We start from the raw sequence: 19,995 nt of genomic DNA on the forward strand, positions 1-19,995 counted from the left end.
CAAAACCAAACCACCCATCAGCATTTTCAACCTGCTTTCCCCCCACACATCTTACTGCAAACATCCCCTACCAAATGCCCTATGAGCCATCTACATCACTGCTCGCATGTAAGAGTCTTCTAGAAGGTATCAAAGAGAACTATTCCCAGCTCTGGCACATCCTCCACTCTGGATGAAAGTCCCTCATTTTGGAAAGCCTGCAGATTTCCCATCTGTCAGGAGACCCTGTTGACTGCTGAAGGGCTATTTGCACAGCAAAGGAGCAAGCAGAAAACAAGCTTCCTCTGGGGGTGTAGAATCCAGTGCTCACCACAGTGGAAAACCAAGACCCCAATCTTAAGGCATCTTTGTCACACCTTAGTCCCAGTTTAGGGAAGGTGCTACTGGGGTTTTCCTGTTATGGTCTACTCCACAGAAAGAGTTCCAGACCTCACAACTGAGACATCCATCTAAATTTTTCAAATAATTATAACTGGTGTAAGGAAGCCCATTATAACTCCCACTCTCAGCAGTCCCTGAAACACTTGCTTTTTTACTGGTTTTCACGATCAGGCTGTATCCAAACATGAAGTGTCATTCTGGGTGCTTTGGTTCCCAGCTTCCCCTCCTACGAGAGCTGTTCGTGGACTGTCTGCAGTAGCAGACAGCAGCCCGCAGAGGGCACATGGAGCCTCCTCTCTCCAGAGGCACCCCCCATCTCCCCAGCTGCACCTGAAAAAGGTACCTCTGACTATTTAAAGGCTCCTGAGGTGCCTACCAGCACAGTGGGTTAAGTCATCTTGTAGGTGGGTTAGAAAATAAGGCTGTGAACAAGGTAAGCTGAAGGGAAAACCTCTTAGAAACTGAAGATGCCTAAATTTGTTGTTAACACAAATATAGGCAAGGATAAAGTTCCAGAGTCTTTCACAGGAGAGCTCACCCAGCAGTTATCAAAAGCAATGGGCAAACCAGTGCAGGTAAGTCCAGATGCTCAAATGTTTTCGTTGTTTAGTCAGCTGCACCTATGTAATGAGCTGTTTCTCAGTGATAGCCTCTATAATCTGATACGTCTAATGATGCACCAGCATTCAGTGTTCTCTCTGCACAAATACCAAGCACTAGTTTGTTGTAAGTTAGCTCTGTTGGGGTCTTGGAACACTTAAAGTATTTAAACTAGCTTTGTGTATTGAGGTGTTCCATACAGGTCTCCATGCAGGTCAAGACACGGGATGTGTGTGGGTATGTATGTGCAGGTATCTCTGAATACTTCTCAGGAGTCTGACTGAAAGCAGCCTCACCTTCTCACTTCCTTGCTGAGTCCTGCTTGAATACATGCCTGTTCCCTGCCACCAAACTGCCTGTAGCCTAGTGGTTGCAGCTGATGAAAAAGTAAGGTATTGAAATTACCTGTGTGACATTCGGCTGCTTACAGTCAAAGTATCAGAGGAAGATCTGGCTGCTGGTTTCAGTACTGAGCAGAGAGAAGGTTGCTATGGAGGAGAAGGGAACTTTTATTCTTCCTTAGTAGCATAAGGCAGAATGCCCCCTTAACTTGCAGCAAGATTTCAGCTAGTTCTTGAAGGAAAACTAAAAGTTTCTGTGGCTTCCAGTCAGGTTCTGCATCAGTCTTGCACCATGGGTCCTGCCAGTGGTGGGGTGGTTAATAATACCGACACTTCTTTAACCAGTTAGAAGTTATCAGTTCAGCATTGGAAACTAGAATGTTTCTATGTGCTGTTGTAAGGCTGTAGATTTTAAAAGACAGTTGTATGTGGTTGGATGTTCTCAACAAATTGATTTGATGTTGAGTTAAAAAGCCAATCGGCTTGGAGAAGCCTGCTCTTCCAGGCAGGGTGTTTGTCTGATAGAAGGGCCCCTCTTTCTCCAGGAGCAGTAACGGTGCTCTAGGCAATCAACCAGCCTCATTAAACATGTAGGAATCAATCTCTGCCAAACTTGGCTGAAGCTGGTTATCTCAGGGAGCAGTCAGAAGCATGTTTTATGCTTGTCTAAGCCTTGCCTCTGCAGAGAACAGGCTTAACTTTAAGATTATTTTTTTACAACACATGCAGTAATAGAATGAAATTCTTATGTAAAACTGATGTGCTGATGTGTTCTCCCCCTCCTAAAAAAACAAAGTAACCCCAAAACATATTTATCAGCCTAGCAAACAAGTACTTGCTGTTGGGGGGTGGTGGTGGTGTGTGTGTCAGCTGGCGGTTCTTACATAACAGCTCCTGAATATAAAGCTAGAGGCCAGGGCTGGGATGCAGCTGGAACAGGTTTGTGCAGCCGTGTGGAAGGGATATGTAATGGGACTTAGAAATGTACAAGGAACAACAAAGATCTTTTTTGAAGGGGACATGCAAGCTCTTCGTGACAAAGGAGGCAATAGGAAAGGGAGAGTCTCTTAGTTATAACACAGAAAGAAGGAAAGGATTAGGGTGGGCTGGAATGTGGAGCTTTCCTCTTGCAGGAAATGGTACCGTTTGAAAAATACTGATTTTTATTTTTAATCAAATAGGGTTTTTTCTACTGGAAAAAACCATTTCAAACACTTTTGAACTGCTCTAAGAAGAAAATAATGCTGATTAACACTTCATCTTGATTTTTTTCTTTTTAAATAATAAACTGCTTTCTGGGGTGGATGTACCTACATCTGGCATGAAGTTGAGAGCACAGGATGTCCAGTCAGGGGAGACTGGGGCCAAGAAGTGGTACCTCAGCAGGATCTCCTTGGCTTATCCTATACTACTGTGGTCTGATGCACCTTGCACCCAAACAAGCTGTAAATGACGGCCAAGACTAATTACCCAGACAACTCCTGGTACTCCGGCTCGCTTGTTTTACCAAGGGGGTTAATTGCTGCTGAGTTCCAATGATGCGCTGCTAATAAACGTGGGTAAGAACAGAACAGAAGCCAGATGGATGCCAAAAGAACTGATCCCTGGATTCCCCAATGTGTGGATCTGACACTGTGTGTTAGCAGCAGGGAAAATTGCAGGCTGGTCATTAATATTAACATAGATACTTTCTTCTATTTTTCCTGCTGTCGAGAACAAAAGTAGGATTAGGCTGTATTTTGTTTAATGAGGGGGATGTTGATTTAGACCTCTGCTGTGTCAGTTCACATTTACCTCAGCAGGCAAGACTGCAGCAGGAGCCAGTGAGGTGCAAAATCTCTGTGGAACGTAGGGCGGCAGCAATGCAACTGCACACCCCCACTCACACCAGCCTTCTGCGCAGGCAGGGAGAGCCCACTGGCTTGAAGGATGTTCTGATGTATTGCAGGTAACTGAGATCTTGGAGCACCTGACCTGTCTACACTAAATTCGGTCAGTAAAGATGACACTGCAGGCTCCTGGGCTGAGTATGCAGAACCATCTTTCAGTAGGTAACTGGGCATGCTGGGGTTGAAGGTTGCAATGATCTCTACTGCATGGTCTTCACTGCAAGACCAACAGCATTTGTCAGGCACTGAGCACTTCTGCGACTCCTTCCTCTACAGTAATACCATGCATGCCTCTTGTTCCATTCTGAATGTTTCAGCAGAGTCTGCTTACATGGTGGACTCCAAACCACCCATCCATTTTTGTCTGAGGCTTCTGTGTTTGGGTACAAAAGGAGAGTACCTGCTGCCAGCTAGCCAGAGGCAGTCCCTCAAGCCTGGAGGTGAGCAGCCCAGAACACAAGGTGCAGTTGTATCCCCCAGAAAGCAATTATTAGGAACCAAGACTTCCAAGCCTAAACAGTGTGATGTCTTTGTACTGGCCCCTAACATGTGGGTCTTCAAGTAGAACGCAAATTTAGACCATAAGATGCCAACAGGAAAAAGCCTTGCTCATGGCAAACAAGGTGTGGAGGAAAGTCGTCAAGGAGAAGGCAGCAGGCAAGAAAGGATTTGTGCTGCAGGGTAACTTTATAAAAGTAACAGTGAAACTATCTGCATTTTAGTGAAAAGCACCTCTGAGTGCCTGGCACTGCCTCTCTTTAATTTTATGTGCTTTTAGTTAAGAATATAGCCATTCTGTATAAAGAATTGTGATAGCAGTGCCTGTTCCCAGGGGATATGTCATGGGAATATGACTGTATTTCAAACCTTCTCATCTTGGTGACTTGCAGGAAAATATGTAGGAAGCCTGAAGTACATGCAAGAGAATTTCAAAAGCATAATTAATGGGCATGCACGTATCTTTCATTGCAGTTTAGGTACACAATTATCTACCTGGATTTTCAAAACTTTTCTTAATATGGCAAAGGAAAATAATCTTCCTTTTCTTCTTCCAACAGTATCTAGCAATACAGATCTCCCCTGATCAGGTGATGTCCTTTGGTGGCTCCACAGATCCCTGTGCTATGTGCTTTCTCTACAGCATTGGCAAGATAGGTGAGCAGGAGAACAAGGTATACGCCAAATTACTTTGTGACCTACTGAACAAACAGCTGAAAATACCAACTGACAGGTGAGGTCATAAAACAACATGACTTCCCACAGACTGTTACAACTATTAATCCCAAACTTGTCCTTCAGTGTTCTTTCATTAACGTGCTGCTTGAACAGACTAAATGCCAAGTCAGTAGAGCAATGGCTCAAATTAAAAAGAAGAAAGGGGCAATTGCAAGAGCTGCAATGTCAATGCCCAGAAGCTGTAAAACTTCTTAGTTAAAATGTAAGCCCTGAAAAGTGTAAAGCCATGAGGAACAGTCTAAGCCTGGCTGGATGTGTCCTGCTGCGGGAACATCCTGGCCAGCCTGCAGCACTCTGTTCTGGGCAGCTAACGTGTCTATCTTCCCTTTCAGAATCTATGTCAGTTTCTTTGACATCAGTGCTGGCAACATAGGCTGGAACAGCACCACCTTTGCTTGAGGTGCCCTTGAGTGGTAACTGCTTATTCCTGAACCTTCACCGTGGTTTTTGAGCGCTGCAGTTCTAGTCATGCTACTGGTATGTGGCACAAACGCAGAAGTCAGCGGTTCCCAGTTGCTGCCACCCACTGCTTTTAATGCCTTGTCTGCTGCTTAAATAAAAGTAAAAATCCAGCAGAAGCCTTATGACCAAGACTGTCTCGTTATTCTGGAAAGGTGTGTGGTTCAGATGGAAAGTGCCTTCTCAAAATACTTTAACGGAGGGAAATGAAGTTGTGGCTGTCCTTCCACTGTGTGGCAGCAGGGCCAGGGTCTGCCACTTTGGGCCCCGCAGGCCACAGAGCAAGCACACCAGTGGTGACATTGCTCTCTAGTTGTTCTTTTTTCCTGTGCACTGATAGAATTTCCACCCCACCTCCATGCAACTGGTCTGGGAGGCAGAAAGGCAGGAAGATTAAGCAGTACTATGCAATGGGAAGGAGCTGAGGATATCGAAAGAAATGTATCTTCAGTTCTTAATAGTACTATTACTATTTTACTGATTAAGTGCTCCAATTCTTAGCAGTAACAGCCTGCACCACTCCAAAGCCTTCCCGTGCTCTACCCTCCCACAGTCTTTGTTCAGGGCTATGTGTGTTCACATGTGTAACATGTATGGTCAAGCTTTCCAGCAGCAGCAGTGCAGGGAGTTTGTTAAAAATTAACACGTGCTCAATTCCTCCGTGTAAAAGGTCTGTGGGGAGAGGGTTCTGGGTCTGATCCTCTTTAGCTTTCCTGTGAGTCATTTCAACCAACGCAGCTCTGAGCTGCAGTAAGGGCAAGAGGCGGGGTGGGGAGTCGGGCCCTCTGCAGCCTACGTGCATCGCATCACATAGCCCAGCAGAAGGCTCATCTCAGGCTGCCTCTCACCTCCGAGTAGAGACGCACCGTTTGATTTCTAGGCGCACACACACACACACAAATCTCCTCTGCCTTTTTCCAGTAGAAAAACATGATGTGTAAGTGAGGGTGTTGAGGAGTAACACAGAGCTTTCCATTTGACTGGAAAACTTTAGGGAATAATTAACATGTAAGCAAGTATTAAAGCTATGTACAGAGTTAAAACTAAAAACCTACATCTCTGTCTTTACTTTGTGAAAGGAGAAAATTCCCTTCGGAGTCAGGGCTGGTATCCCTTTTCCCAGCTGCCAAGTGAGGGCTTCAAGCATTTTTTGGCCCTGGTCCTGCAGCAGCCAGCGGGAGCGTCAGAGCGGCGGTGCCCCATGCGCTAATACCAGGTTCTGTGCGAGCTGCCCAGCGCCGCACGGCTCGGTGCCAGGCAGCCGCCTACGGCGCACCCTGAAAAAATGCTCAATAGTAGAAAAAAGCAAACGAGTAACGGCGGAAAGCCGGGGCTGGGAGGGCGGGGTGTCTGCCCGGCACGCTGCCGCGGGAGGGAAGCCGTAAACCGCAAGGAGGGCAACAGATTGGGGCGGCAGCTCCCCCCGCCCCGCCGGGCGCGGCCCCTTTAAGGCCGGCGCGGCCCCGCGCGCACTAAAAGCGCTGCCGCCGCTGCGCCGCTCCACTCTGCTACCGGTGCTGCTGCTGCCCCGCTCTCGCTGCCAGCCCCGCCGCCTCTCGCCGCCATCATGCCTATGTTCGCCATCCAGACCAACGTCTGCAAGGACGCCGTGCCCGACAGCCTGCTGGGCGACCTCACCCAGCAGCTGGCCAAGGCCACCGGCAAGCCCGCGCAGGTGAGGGCGGGCGGTGGGGCCGGTGCAGCCGGAGAGCCGCGGCGGGAGCGGGCTCCCCCCCCACCCCCGGCATGAGGCCGGCCGAGCACGTGTGCCGGCGGAGGGTCGGCGGGTCCGGTGCTGCCGCGGGCCTGAGTCCCCCGGTCCGCGCCCCCGCTCTTGCCCGCCCTCGGCGGAGGGGCCGCGGCCGCCCAGGGGAGCATTTGCGGGCTCAGCGGGAGCGCTGGCCCCGCCGCTCCAGCGGAAAGGGGTTTTGTCCGTTCGTCCTCCCACCGGGGCCCGAGGCGGCCGCGGCAGCAGGCGGCCCGCCGTCCCTGCCCGCTCTGCCGCGCGTTCCCGGGCTGCGCTGCTCCCGGAGGCCGCCAGCCCGGCCGCCTGTAGCGATAACCGTGGTGCTCGAGTGGCTGCAACGCCCGAGATTTGCCCATGCCCGGCAGCGGCGCTTTTGGGCGCGGAGCGCTGCCGGCCGCACGCGTGGTGGAAGGGCGAGGTGAAGGAGTAGGCACGGGAGCTCCTCTCCGGGATGCCTCCTCCTTCCGGGCTGCCCCCGGTTATTCCGCTCGGACACGGCCCCTCCCGGGCCAGGCCGCTGCCGCCTGGGAAGGCAAAGCCCGAGGGGGCTGAGTTGCAGACAGCCTGTGGGGCCCGGTGGCTGTGTCAGTGATTTCGCGGGTGTGAATTGTGGCACGCAGAGGGTGTTTTACGGCCTTTATCTCACGCCCTTTGCCCCGTGCGGCGGCAGGCAGGAGCACCCGCCTCCCCGGCGGCTTTGCACAGGCACAGCCTTGTCTCCTGAAGCGGAGAGCCGGGATTCCCACAGCACACCCAGCCCGGCCCTGCCACCCCTGCGCGCTGCAGGGCCTGGGCCTCGGCAGGGTGCCCAGGGCAGTGTGGGCCTGGGCCTGGCCCCGGGCCTGGGCCTGGCCCCAGCCCTGGGCCACAGCATGAAGCTGCACTGCTTGAAGTCGGTACCTAAAGAAAGTTTGTACTGGGAGAGGGAAGGTGAGAGAGCATAAACCTGTTTGTTTTCCTGTGGCAGTACATCGCGGTGCACATCATACCTGATCAGATGATGTCCTTCGGGGGCTCCACTGATCCCTGCGCGCTCTGCAGCCTCTACAGCATTGGCAAGATAGGAGGGCAGCAGAACAAGACTTACACCAAGCTCCTGTGCGATCTGATCTCCAAGCATTTGCACGTATCTGCAGACAGGTAAAGCTGGGGCATGATGTTATTAACCTTGTTTATCTGGCTTTCTGAAAGTGCTTTGAAAAGTTCACATAACAGTATGAAAAGCCAGGAATAAGTGTTTGAGGAAAGAAGAGGTGGTCATTCGTGGTGTTTTCATGTCCAGATAAGAGTTTGATGACTACATCTTTTCCTTTGAGAGTCTTCTGTTAAATAGCATCCTGTTCTCAGAGTAGGGAAAAATCCCAGAGGACCAACAAGAAGGTTTTGCTGCTGAGGTGTGATGTCCTCTGCTGATGGGAGGCTGAAAGCACAAGGGAGGAGCAGTAACAGGCTGGAACCAATGGGCAAAGTAGAAACCATCAGGCTGTGAGCAGCTCCCTCAACTGCTGCAGAGCCTCAGGAAGAGTTGTATGCGTGCGGAAGATGGGGAGAACCTGCTGCCACTGATCTGCTGGGCTTGGAAGGGAGAAGCACAGAGCAGCCCCAAGGGCCTGCTTGACTTACGTAAGGCATGTCTGTTTGACATGTGTGAAGGACTGCAGTGTTCAAACAAATGTTTTTTTATCTCCGGAAATTCTTGATGGGCAGCTAAGCAAAAGCTGTCTGGTGTCTGAAGTCTCTGAACAGACCTTGACTGCAGAAGAGGTCATATTTTTTAAAAAGACAAAAGTACTCCCAGGAATATTTGACTGTTGGAGGCTCTGCCAGAGAAGTTAGCAAGATTTCAGTAAAAATCAAGCTTGAAATTAATTGTTTCTGTGTTCCTGTTGCCTCTTCTGCAGGGTGTACATCAACTACTTTGACATGAATGCTGCCAACGTGGGCTGGAATGGTTCCACCTTTGCGTAGAGCTCTCCCGTCTGTGAAGAGGCTGCTCCTGGACCTACCCTCACTCTGCCCCTTAGCCGAGACCACTGCACAAATGGCCCCATGTTGCATTTTGTGCACTCTCACAGATTGATGGTTCCTTGCTAGTGTGTTTAAATATTGCTGCTTCAACATTCCTCTGTTTTCTCTGTGTAGAAAACAAATAAAAAGATTTAGAAGTAAGCTGGCTGGCGTAAGCTTTGGCAGGTTGGGGTGGCTTTGGGCAGTCAGTGACGTGTGTCTCTGATGGCTAAGGCAAACCAAAGGACTGCTGTGGGCTTGTTCCTGTGTCCCAGCACAGTTGGGCTGAGCAGCAGCTGCCTGACAGCCTCGGGGGGTCATTTTTACCTTGCTTTAGGGGCTTTTTGTTGCCCTGGAGTTCCCTTTGCCTGTGTCCTCTGCCGCCATGGTGGGTGCAGTCCTTGGGCTGGGTGCACTCTTGGGGCCGGCCCTGTACCTGATGGTTTGGCCACAGGCCCAAGCGAGCGAGGCAGGAGCTGGAATGCCGCCGGCCGCGGGGCTTGAGCAGTGAGGGTGGGGCTGGGCCGTCGCCCCCCCGTTCCCAAAGGGGAGCGGCGCTCTGCTGGGCCGCGCTGTGCCGGGGCCGGGCAGCCGCCAGACGTTCCCCCCTGAGGCGCTTCCCGCCCCGGCCGCTCTTCCCGCCTCGGGGCGCGCGCGGCGGCTCCTCTGCCGGCAGGCGGCGCGCGCCCGCCGGTCGCTGCGCTTTCTGGAGCCTTCCGCCGCGCGGCCTCGGCTGACGTCATCTCCACGCGCCGCGGCACGGCGCGGCCATGGCGCTCTTCTGTATCAACAGGTACCCCAGGCCCCGTCCCGCTCTCGGCCCCGTCCCGCTCTCGGGGCCGGGCCGGCTGCGCCCCGGCGCGGCTCGGGCTCAGGCGGGCCCGGCGGGGGTGGGCGGCTGTGCCTGACGGGGCTTTGTCCGCGCTGTGTAGGTACGCCGGGGAGGAGGAGCAGGAGGAGGCCGAGGACCGGTCCCAGGTGCTGCTGGAGCGGCTGCGGCAGCAGGCGAAGGCCCGGCAGCTGAAGAAGCAGCAGGAAGCGCAGGCCGAGGGAGGGGAAAGTGGAGCCGGCCCAGGGGACGCGGGTCTGAGCCCTGGGGGTGAACCGGGAGAAGGAGGGAGGAAGAGGAAGAGGGGGAGCAAAGAGCAGGCCTGCGAGCAGGCACAGAGGAAGCCAAAGAAGAAACAGCGCTCTCGCAGCTCCTCTGAGGAAAGGGCGGGTGCCGAGGAGGCAGTAGATGGCAGCAGTCCCTTGCAGAAAAAGAAAGAAGGTAGAAGAAAATCCAAAGTGCTGCAGGAGAGGACCGAAGCAGGTAACAATAACGATAACTTGAGACTGGAGGACTTCAGTTCAGTGTGGTCAATGATTCTCAAGGGAGCAGTTGACACAAGATGCCCCTTGAGTCTCTTGCCAAATTTAGCTTGTGATAATGTTTGTTTTCCTCTGCTTAATGTGTTCCCAAAGTAACTCCCTATTAGGTAAAAGCCCCATACTGCAAACTTGAAAGATCAGTTAAGTGTATGGGATGGAGGAAAGCCTGTTATCTCAGCTGCCAGGTGCTTCCATTCTGTGGAAACAACTTTTTGGGTTGGATTTAGGAAGAAAGAGGAACGTGAAAGTTACTGCTTAGGACTTATGTTGTGTAATGTTCTCTATGTTTCTTTTTCTATAGCATGTGCTGACCTGTAGCTTTGCAATCCTCTTATGTAATTCCAGGTTCTGGAGAAGACATCAAACAAGAGGAAAACAGAAATAACTTAAAAAATAAGTCTGCTAAGAGGAAGAAGGGTGAGGAAACAGAGGGAGCTGAAACAAGGAATAAAGAGAACAGTGAAAGAGCTGAAGGAAATCAAAGTGCAAAGGAGGAGCTGCCCTTAGCAGCCTCAGAGGAAGAGGCAAATCCTCCACCCTCCAGTTTGGTGGTTCTTGCAGATTATGACAGAAAGCCAGTGCAGAAGGTAACTGGCTTGACTGGATTTTGATGGTGCTTATTTTATATATGGCACTGCCTGTTCGACAGCAGAAACGCTTTGTTACTCTCTTTTCCCCCACCTCAGGTCCAGCCCTTCCTACCACAGTGGCTTGCTCAACCCAAACTAGTGCAAAAATGCATCAAAGACCATCTAGTTCCGATTGGAGATGTCCCAGGAATCCATCCCAGGTTGCTGAAAAAGCTGCAAGTCAATGGGATAGAGTCATTTTTCCCAGGTACCTTGATAGTATTTCCATGTTTTCCTGACTTACATAGTTCCTACAGTCTGTTGCCATATATTTTATGTAGTCAGAGGAGTAAAGTATAGAGCCAACCCAAAGTTAATACATCAAAGTGATTGTATTAGGTTTGACCCTTCACTTCCAAATCTTAACCTAGGCTGAGTAATTGAAATCTGTTACTGAGTCGTAAATGCAGCTCCACAAAATGTGGTGGCTTGAAATAATAGTTCACAGCTGCCACTGAAAGAGGGAGGTCTTACTTCTGTGCTCCCACCTCCCCCTCTTTTCCCAGGCTTCTGCTTTTGTTCCTTCCACCATGTCTGTTCCTAATCAGACCCCTCTGGGGCTCTGTTCAACTCCTACAAGCAGCAGAAAGTTGTTCAAGTAAAAAAAAACCTGTTGTTTTTTCTATTATTGAACCAGTTTTGCAGACAAGTATAATAAACACCGGCTTGTACATAAGTGGAAAGCACAACTGGAAGCAGGGATAAGAAGAGGGAGGGAAGAAGGTGGGATATCTGACCATCAGCTGGTTACTTGGTCCAGCTGAGCCTGAAGGCTGTGACTGTACCAGAGAGTCCTCAGGGTGACAATGGAAAGCCAGGCTGTCTCTTCTCTATTTGACTAAGCCATTGGGCAATGTTTAAGGTGAATGCTATTGCTTATGTAGTGCTGAGGGATCTGACAGGTTGCTGCATTTTCTCATCAGCTGGGTCCACCTTCTGGCACTTGGTGTTACATGAATCAGGCAGTGTCATGCTCTGGTAGAGGTGGTGTCTGCTGCAGTCATACATCCTATGTGTCACTGAGCATGGTGTTATCTCAGTTAGGTCCCCTGGCTGCCAAACCAAAGCTGCCAGCTTGACAGGTCTTGTCATGGGAGAGGAGAGAGTTCACGTGTGACAGTCAGTGCTGCTGTCTCTAGGACCTTTTTCCTCAGTCCTTGTGTACTCACCTCAGTGAACTTTGGCTCTGAAGGCCTCAGGACTTGTGCTTTTTCCTCCTTGGCAGATAAGGCTGCGCTGCATATTCCCTGTGTAGTTTGTAGTTCATAGTTCAAAGAATGGATGCTTACAGAGAAATGGTCATGGGCTTTAAATCCACCCAGTGCCATCCTAACATGGGAGCCAGAAGACACATAGGAGTTGAAAACAGTGTTCAAGGCAGTAACATCCCAGCTGAGTTCAAGAAATAGCTGAATTCTTGGAGGCAGAAATCTCTCTATTCAGTGCTAAGCTCCCAGGAGTAAAGCCAGATAGCATCTCTGTTAACATCTGGTGTTGATTTCTTCCTATGTTATGTCTGTAACAACAGCATGGATGTGGAAACAGATCCCCTGTGTAGAACTGCTTCTCTGGATACTGGTTTTAGCCCAGTTAACTCTGTAGTTAATGCTTGTTTCCTTTTTTGCTCAGTGCAGGCAGAGGTGATTCCTGCTGTTCTGCAGAGTGCAGCCAATGGGTATTTGGTGGGGCAGGGAGGATACCGCCCCAAAGACATCTGTGTCTCAGCACCTACTGGCAGTGGAAAAACCCTGTCTTTTGTCATACCCATAGTGCAGGTGAGTGGAATATCTGCAGGGAAGATGCTGGGGTGGTTTTTGTCTGAGTGAAACCTGAACATAGCAGTAGATCACAAAGCCAAAGAATTTGTGGGTGCAAAGCAGCAGATTTTTAGCTCAGAGCTGTCTCAGGGAGCTGTATGAACCCCCTTCATCACAGCATCCCGCTCCTTTTCTTGGACAGGAGGCAGAGCATGAGGAGTTGGGAGGATAGAGGGGAGTAAAATGGAAATGTAAAACTGAGGATATGCCAATCCCACCTCTTCTCACAGGGTTAGAAACAAGAACCCCTTTCTCTGGTGCTTTCAGGGGCTCACTGGGCCTTTGTTTTGGCAGGTTCTGATAGATCGAGTAGTTTGCCAAGTACGAGCTCTGGTTGTTCTGCCCACCAAAGAACTGGCACAACAGGTAAGTGGCTTTTCACCTCTCTGAGCAGAACTGGACCAAGACAAAGTCTCATGCAGTCAGTACTTTGCTTGGCTGTTTTGTGAGGCAGGTTGAAGACCTGTCAGGGGGTTTAATGTTGTTAGTGTAATGAAAAGTATTATTTAATTGATTTTGTTGTGGCTAATGAAGCCCATCTCTTTGCAGGTGAGTAAAGTGTTCAACATCTACACTGACGGGACGGGTCTGAAGGTTGTCTTGATTACTGGCCAGAAATCTTTTGCAAAGGAGCAGGAGATGCTTGTCCAGAAAAAGTAGGTTAAAAGCTCTATTGATGAGGTTTGTTGAGATTGCAGACTATCTGATCTCAGTGAGCAAAGGTCAAAATACAGGTTATTGCATCACGTGATAATGGTGTTGAATCGTGGGTTCACATGCTGGACACTGGTGGCTCTGTCTTTGTCAAAGTGCCTGCTGGTACCCCTTTGCTGTGACTGTTACGTTTTAAAAGATTTTGGGGGGTTCTGGACCAGCTGAGTAGAATGCCAGTGCTTACCTTTGTGATTGTTACAGGATTTTGCTGCAATTAAGCCTTTTTAAGAGCAATGAAGAACACCACTTTCCACTTAAAATGAGGCAGCACAGTGGAGAATAGTGTCCAGCAACTGCCTCTGCGTGTGCTTCAAAATGAAGTGCCTATTTTAATGTTATTCTATCTCAGTTAATTGAATAGTGGGGAAATCTTATGGTCTGCTGACCGAGGATCTCTGTGATGTGCCTTGCAGTGTTGGGAGAAACATTCTGATGGGCTGCTTGTTTTTTCAGAGTGACTGGCTACTGCAGCCTGGCTGATATTATCGTGGCTACACCAGGGCGGCTCACGGATCACATTAACCAAACCCCAGGGTTCAGCTTGACAGAGCTTCGCTTCCTGGTGAGTCAGCTCTGCAGAGTTCCCACCCAGGAGGTCCGTTACAGCTGTAACTCCTGCTTTGTTCTCACATGGTACATAAATACCTCTCTGTTGGAAGTGGTGTGTGTGCTTTGTCTACACTCCAGATTGCTCAGGCAGCAGTCTCGAGGAGAGATGTTTTGTTCCGACTAGTGACACCCAAGCATTCATCAACTGCTTCCCCTTCTCACTTAGCCTCTTGAAACAGAGTAAAGCCTTACTGGTCAAGGTCAGGGTAAATTACCAGACTGTAGTAATTTCAGTGTGGGGGACTCCCATAGTTATGATGTTATTTAGGATATGGAGATGTCGATCTCTTCTTCAGAGACGTGGATTGGATTTGCATGCAAATGAACGTGTGTGGGGTTTGACTGTCAGGCTGGCTACTGAGTCACTGAAATAAAAGCCAAGTTCAGTTCTGGGGTAGCAGCTTCTGCCTTTATTTGATAATGACAGCATTACAGGAGAAGAACAAAAACTCTGTGATGCTAAGCAGTATTTACTGAGTAGTGGTTTTGTCCTTGTGAATTCAGGTCATAGATGAAGCTGACCGTATGATCGATGACATGCACCAGAACTGTCTGAACCAAATTGTCAAAGCTGCGTTCCGAATAGACAGTGACTCTGGCTCCAACCTGCTTTTTCAGAGGAGCAAACCAGGGCCTCTGACAGCAGCCAGGTAGGTGGCCAGATGCATTTCCTGGAACTGGGAGCACGCACACCAACACCTCAATGATGCTGCCTTGCTTCATAGTACTCCCACACTGGCACCCCCAAAGCTTGCTCACTCTGTAAAACATCTGCCACAGTAAGGCAGCTGCTCTGTCAGCTTGAAGAGCAGCCAGTGATCAGTAGAGGATGTCTGTTAGACTGAAGCGTAAGCATTGCGTTCTCCAAGCTTTCCTTGACTAAGGGAGCATCAAAAGAATGCACAGATACTCCAAGTCTGTGAGTCACTCACATGGTGACTGTAGTAAAGCCCCCCAGCAAGCTGAGTTATGAATTAGAAGGAAAACTCTTGGAACTGTCTGTCTGCAGCTCCTGTTTCCATACTGCATGGCGGAGATGTGTGAGAGGCGTGAGATCAGTGACCAGGGAAGGAAGCAGCTAGAACGAGGGATGCACAGACCTGTGCAGGGTATCGGCTGCAAGTTGTGTGGCTGGCTGAGAGTAATCAGTTCTGTCTGTGAACTCTGCCATGAGACAGGGTGGAAAAGAGCCTACAGGAAAGGCCCAGAGCAGGAAAAGAGTATCAAAAAGAATTGATTGCTTCCTTCGACGTAATCTGAAGGCATTTGTGGAGGAGCTCCTTTGTCCCATCCTCAAAGCTTAGTTTCTGTGTGCTGTTTATTCCAGCTCCTGCTATCCTCAGATACCCTTACAGAAACTGCTGTTTTCAGCCACACTCACCCAGGACCCAGAGAAACTGCAGCAGCTGGACTTATTCCAGCCTCGCCTTTTCACGTCTGTCTATGCTGACAAAAAAGCACCTGGAGATGGAGCAGAGACTGAACAAGACACTAACAAGAAGTACACACTCCCCGAGGGGCTGTCGGTAGGACATTAATTCTCTTCAGTAACTTGTACTTGAAGATTTGTTTGACTCCAGGGTATCTAGTTATGTTTTTACCCTGTAAACAAATAGATGTTCCCTGTGGTTCCTTGTGTTGCAGAGGCACTGGGCAGAAGTGACTCTGGAAGTACTCATGACCCGGAGAGCTCTCTGCGCAGTTGTTTTCTCCATACTTAGTGTTCATCCTGTTAGAGTAGACATAAATCAGACTAGACTTATTATTTTGTTTTCTAATTATACTCTTTATGCCAGATTAAGTTTACAAGCAGTGGGGAGTGGAGATACAATTAATAGTAAAGTAGTAGCATGTATGTATAGCGTACATTCCGAGGCGTGTAGATACAGGTCGCCCTGTAGACAAGGCGGCAGTGCATTCTTTTACTTGCCATGGAGAAGTGAGCACACTGGAGTCACACAGGTCTCCTGTCTCCGCCTTATGGTGTATCCTCCCAGCCTGTGACTTGTTCTAACAGGAGCAGCAATGTGGGGTCTATTTTTCCTGCTGTTTGTTGCAAAACATCCAAGCCAGCCTGTGTAGGTCATGAGCAGGTCGTGAGTTTCACAGGAGTTAATTTAACCCTGACAAGAAGCACTTTCTCACTCTGAACTTCTTCCCTGCCTCCTGCAGCAATGCTATGTGCCTTGCGACCTGAATTCCAAGCCGCTGCTCCTCTTGCATTTCATGCTGACGATGAAATTTACCCGTGTGTTGTGCTTTACCAACTCCAGGGAAGCTTCTCACAGGTGAATATATCAATGAGATCACTGCAGTTACTGTTACATTACTGTTGAGTAACGTTAGAGAGACAGTGACATGGCTGTTTCTGTCCCGTTTACCTACAGATTGTTCCTCCTGGTTCAAGCCTTTGGTGGAGTCAGTGTGGCTGAATTTTCTTCTCGGTTGCCTCCAAATGAAAGACAGAGAACCATGAAGGAATTTGAACAAGGAAAAATACAACTGTGAGCATCTCAGATGAGTTTCCTGCATGTTTTACAACATAGGCTGTTACCAGTGTGAAAAGCTAGGCAGAACCCTGGCCACTGTTAAACGGGGCCCTCAGTAGTGCAGCCTGCAGGAACTGCTGTGCAGAATGGAGTGAGATTTGGGACTATTAAATCTCTGCTCCTGCATGTAATTTGGCCTGTTCTAATATGGCTGTAATCTGAATTTGTGTGTTACTTGTAACAAGCAGTAAACATAACTGCTTGTTTGTATAGATGCCCAAAGCACTCACAGTTTGAGATCTGTGCTTGGGGTCTGGTGCTTTTTGGAAGAAAATAGTTCTAGCACCAACCTCTATGTAGAACATTAGTGCTTCCTGCCAGAGAACCCCCTGATCAGACTGGCATAGAGATTTACTCCTAGTGTTTGATTTGCTTTGTGATGTGGGCAGCTGTGTGGGACTGCGCCGATACTTGCTGGATTTTCTGTTTATCCAAACCCTGTGTTTAAATTCACCCTCGACTGCTGGAGTTTCACACCTCGCTGTCTGCCTTCAGTGCCCTTGTGGAGTGTTACAGGTTTGTAACCTCCAGCGTGGTGGGAGCCCTTGGCTTAGCGACCTGGAGACACAGTAACTTCTCATGCACAGCAGCAGGTGATGAGCCTGTAGTGATGCGTGGAGGTCTGTGGGCAACTAATGATGCCAGTGACAGTAAGGAGTGACACTGTTGCTGTCATGCTCTGAGGTCAGAGACGAGCAAAGAGTGGTGCTGTGTTCTCCTGGGTGTGTAGAACACAAAGGGTGACCTGAAAATGCTCTGTCTACATCCACATCCAGGTTAATCAGCACTGATGCCACAGCACGAGGGATTGATGTTCAGGGAGTGAATTATGTTATCAACTACGATGCACCTCAGTTCATCAGAACCTACATTCACCGGTAAGGGAAGCAGGACCAACAGGAAGGGGATGGAGCTTCCTTTGCTTTGCAGTATTTCACAAAGGTGACATGCACTTGAAAGGGCTTTTAGCTTTGGATTTTTTTACTTTAATATGCAAAAAACTTTCCCAATTAAGCCCATAGCATCACCAGAGTCAGGCAGTAGTGAAAGAGAACTAACATTGTATTGCAGAAAATGAGTTTTACAGGAGCTAGAAATAGTAGGGGTATAAATGGGGTCTCTGGATGTTGAGGGAACTGCAGTGGCTCAGCAGCTGCGAACGAGCCCTGAAAAGTTCATCTTTCGTAACGTGTGGCTGGTGCTGCTGTGCTCACCTGAAAAGAAATGTATCAGACTTTCTTAAATCTGGAGGATCTCAGGATCAGGCTCCTGGAGCTGCTAATGGCAGTGACTGCCTGGCTGAATGGACTGTCACTACTTCTGCTTTTCAGAGTTGGAAGAACAGCTCGTGCAGGAAAAGTGGGCGTCGCTTTCAGCTTTGTCCTTAGGATTCAGGTATGTTGTCAGTGTGGGATCATTTCATAAGGGGGTGTGAAGGGCCAGAAGGCTCTTGCTGCTTCTCACCTTTTCCAGTTATCAGGGTTTTGTACTTGGAAACATGGGTTATTTCCTGGCTAGGCCAGGACGTTCCAAAGCATGCTTGTTTGAGCTGGTAGTTGGTGGGGTGTCTCATTTCCCATGTCTGTTACGTTACACAGGAACGTAGGTTTCTGCGGATGTTGAGGGATGCTGGTATCCAAGACATAAAGAAGCACCCAGTGAAGGGCAACTCCTTAAAGCCATTGGTGCAGCAATATGAGGAAGCTCTGTGTAGGCTGGAGAAGACAGTCAAGGTAATTGAAACAGGGGAGAAAATAAATACAACATGCAGAGTTTATTGCAACTCAAGACCAGCACAAGAATTAGTGTCCAGTATCCCCTCCTTTAATGAGGTGTTTCTATTTCAATGCAAAGGCAGCGTTTTTGGGTGCAACACGATGAAATACTCGGTGCTGGGATGGGGGAAGGAGGTTTGCTGTTAAAAGAAGGGTAGGCGCAGTCCCTGGAGGGATTTAAAAGACACGTAGATGTGCTGCTTAGGGACGTGCCTTGGTGGTGGAGTTAGCAGTCCTGGGCTTGGGTTGGCTTTAATCTGAAAGGTCTCCAACCTAAACGATTCTGTGATGTGTGGTGTTTCCTCTTCTGTTCTCCCTTTCTCTTTACCTTTGGAGCTGGGATTTTGGTGATTACCCAGATTAAGGCCCATAAAATGCAGAAATTAAACCTTTGGTCATTACAAAGTTTAAGACCTTAGGGCCATGCTGACAAGAAGCTGCTGTTCCAAGCCAGGAAGGCGTTTTCTGCAGGCCATCCTTTACACACCAGTGGGAAGGGGGAGAGCTTTCAGACAAAACCCAGGTAGTGTTTCGGTTCCCTGGCAGGCAGACTAGGGCTCCATCGCAGACCTTGTGCTGCATGATTTGGGCCAGTGTTCTGCACCCATTGGAGAGCTCCTGATAACCCTCTGTGCTTGAAAAATGATGATTCTGAATTGCAGACTAGTAGTGTTTGAGAACTGGGGCAGAAAGGATTTTTAAACCATCCTGTTGCTCCCCAAAGTCCCTTCTGTGTGACTCTGTGATGGGCATCTTCAGTCACCTTCTCAACTTTCAACTTTGCACAGAACGAGCGAGCACAGAAACGTGCCTGAGTGGAAGCTGAGGGCCTCGTGTTTCACGGCCCAGGAGCTGCTGAGCGGGATGGGTCATCAGAGCTGGTCCTTGAACGGAGCTGAATGGTTGGTTCCTCAACCTTATCATATGCCAAGTCACCTCATACAGGCCTCATTCCCTTCCAAGGACACTGTGAGCAGAGGTCACGTACTGGTGGAAAAAAATATATATTATTTTTACGATATGGTTGTCTTGAAGAGGAATTTGCATCATATCCTACTGGCATGTGTAAAAGTACCCCCAGTGAAGAGAAAAGCTGTTACATGGGCCTGTGGGAGCTGTTGCTGTCCAGAGGTGAGGGCTGTGCCCTTCCTGCCTCTGACCTGGACCAGCTCCTGCTTTTTGCTGCATCTGCAAATGCATGGGGACCAGTACAGCACCTGCAGCAGAAGTGTGTTTGAAGAGCTGCTCTAGGCTAAGGTGACTTCAACTTTTACATAAATACTGCATATCTATATATATATTTAAAAGTGTCTAATAAAGATTCCTGGGTCCAGGGCTAGAGCTAGTGTTGAAGGCATTTTCCACTTATACAGTCTTGTGCCATTTTTTGTCCTTTTCTTACATTCCAATGTTGTTCCAGTGGTAATGGCAGATATTGTAATGCAGCCTAAAATCTCCAGTGTCTAACCTGAATATACTGGGGTCGGCTGGTACTGCTGCAAGCCATAAATCTGCCCTTGACACACGCCACTGATGTATTTTTAGCTGTCCCTGGCAGGAGCCTTACACGCTCGCCTGCAACTACCCTTCCAAGAAATGCCTCAGTTCTGCCTTATATTGTAACACAAAGTCAATGATGGCCGTGTTGGTCGGAATTGGAGCAGAAAGAAGGGCTGGGGGTGGGCGTCAGGCAGGGGGGATGTGCCTTGTAAACGGAGGAGCAGCGTGGAGTTGTTTCACAGCGGTGAAGTAGCGTGTGTCTTCCTACGGGACTGCTTGCTGGAGCTGCCCGGGCTGCAGCGAGAGCGCTGCCAGGCAGGGGCAGAGCGGCCCCTGGCGCACCTCCGTCCCGCCAGCCTGGCTTTGGGTTC

The 19,995-nt window shown here is 49.3% G+C and overlaps 2 protein-coding genes across 2 annotated transcripts; both read left to right on the plus strand.

Moving 5' to 3' along the window:
• Positions 1-6,387: 6,387 nt before the first annotated feature.
• Positions 6,388-8,822, plus strand: MIF (macrophage migration inhibitory factor). The gene is made up of 3 exons (XM_084271814.1): positions 6,388-6,581; positions 7,621-7,793; positions 8,555-8,822. Exons 1-3 carry the CDS (start codon positions 6,474-6,476, stop codon positions 8,619-8,621), a joined length of 348 nt encoding a protein of 115 aa, XP_084127940.1. The 5' UTR covers positions 6,388-6,473; the 3' UTR covers positions 8,622-8,822.
• Positions 8,823-9,421: 599 nt separating this feature from the next.
• DDX51 (DEAD-box helicase 51) lies at positions 9,422-19,483 on the plus strand. Its single transcript, XM_084271862.1, has 16 exons — positions 9,422-9,453; positions 9,593-9,972; positions 10,377-10,618; positions 10,718-10,868; positions 12,290-12,435; positions 12,772-12,843; positions 13,027-13,133; positions 13,645-13,753; positions 14,305-14,450; positions 15,128-15,326; positions 15,973-16,088; positions 16,188-16,304; positions 17,126-17,227; positions 17,681-17,744; positions 17,948-18,082; positions 18,913-19,483. Exons 1-16 carry the CDS (start codon positions 9,431-9,433, stop codon positions 18,937-18,939), a joined length of 2,136 nt encoding a protein of 711 aa, XP_084127988.1. The 5' UTR covers positions 9,422-9,430; the 3' UTR covers positions 18,940-19,483.
• Positions 19,484-19,995: the final 512 nt, after the last annotated feature.

This window comes from Gallinula chloropus, assembly GCF_964237585.1.
Source record: "Gallinula chloropus genome assembly, chromosome: 17".
NCBI classification, from domain to species: domain Eukaryota; kingdom Metazoa; phylum Chordata; class Aves; order Gruiformes; family Rallidae; genus Gallinula; species Gallinula chloropus.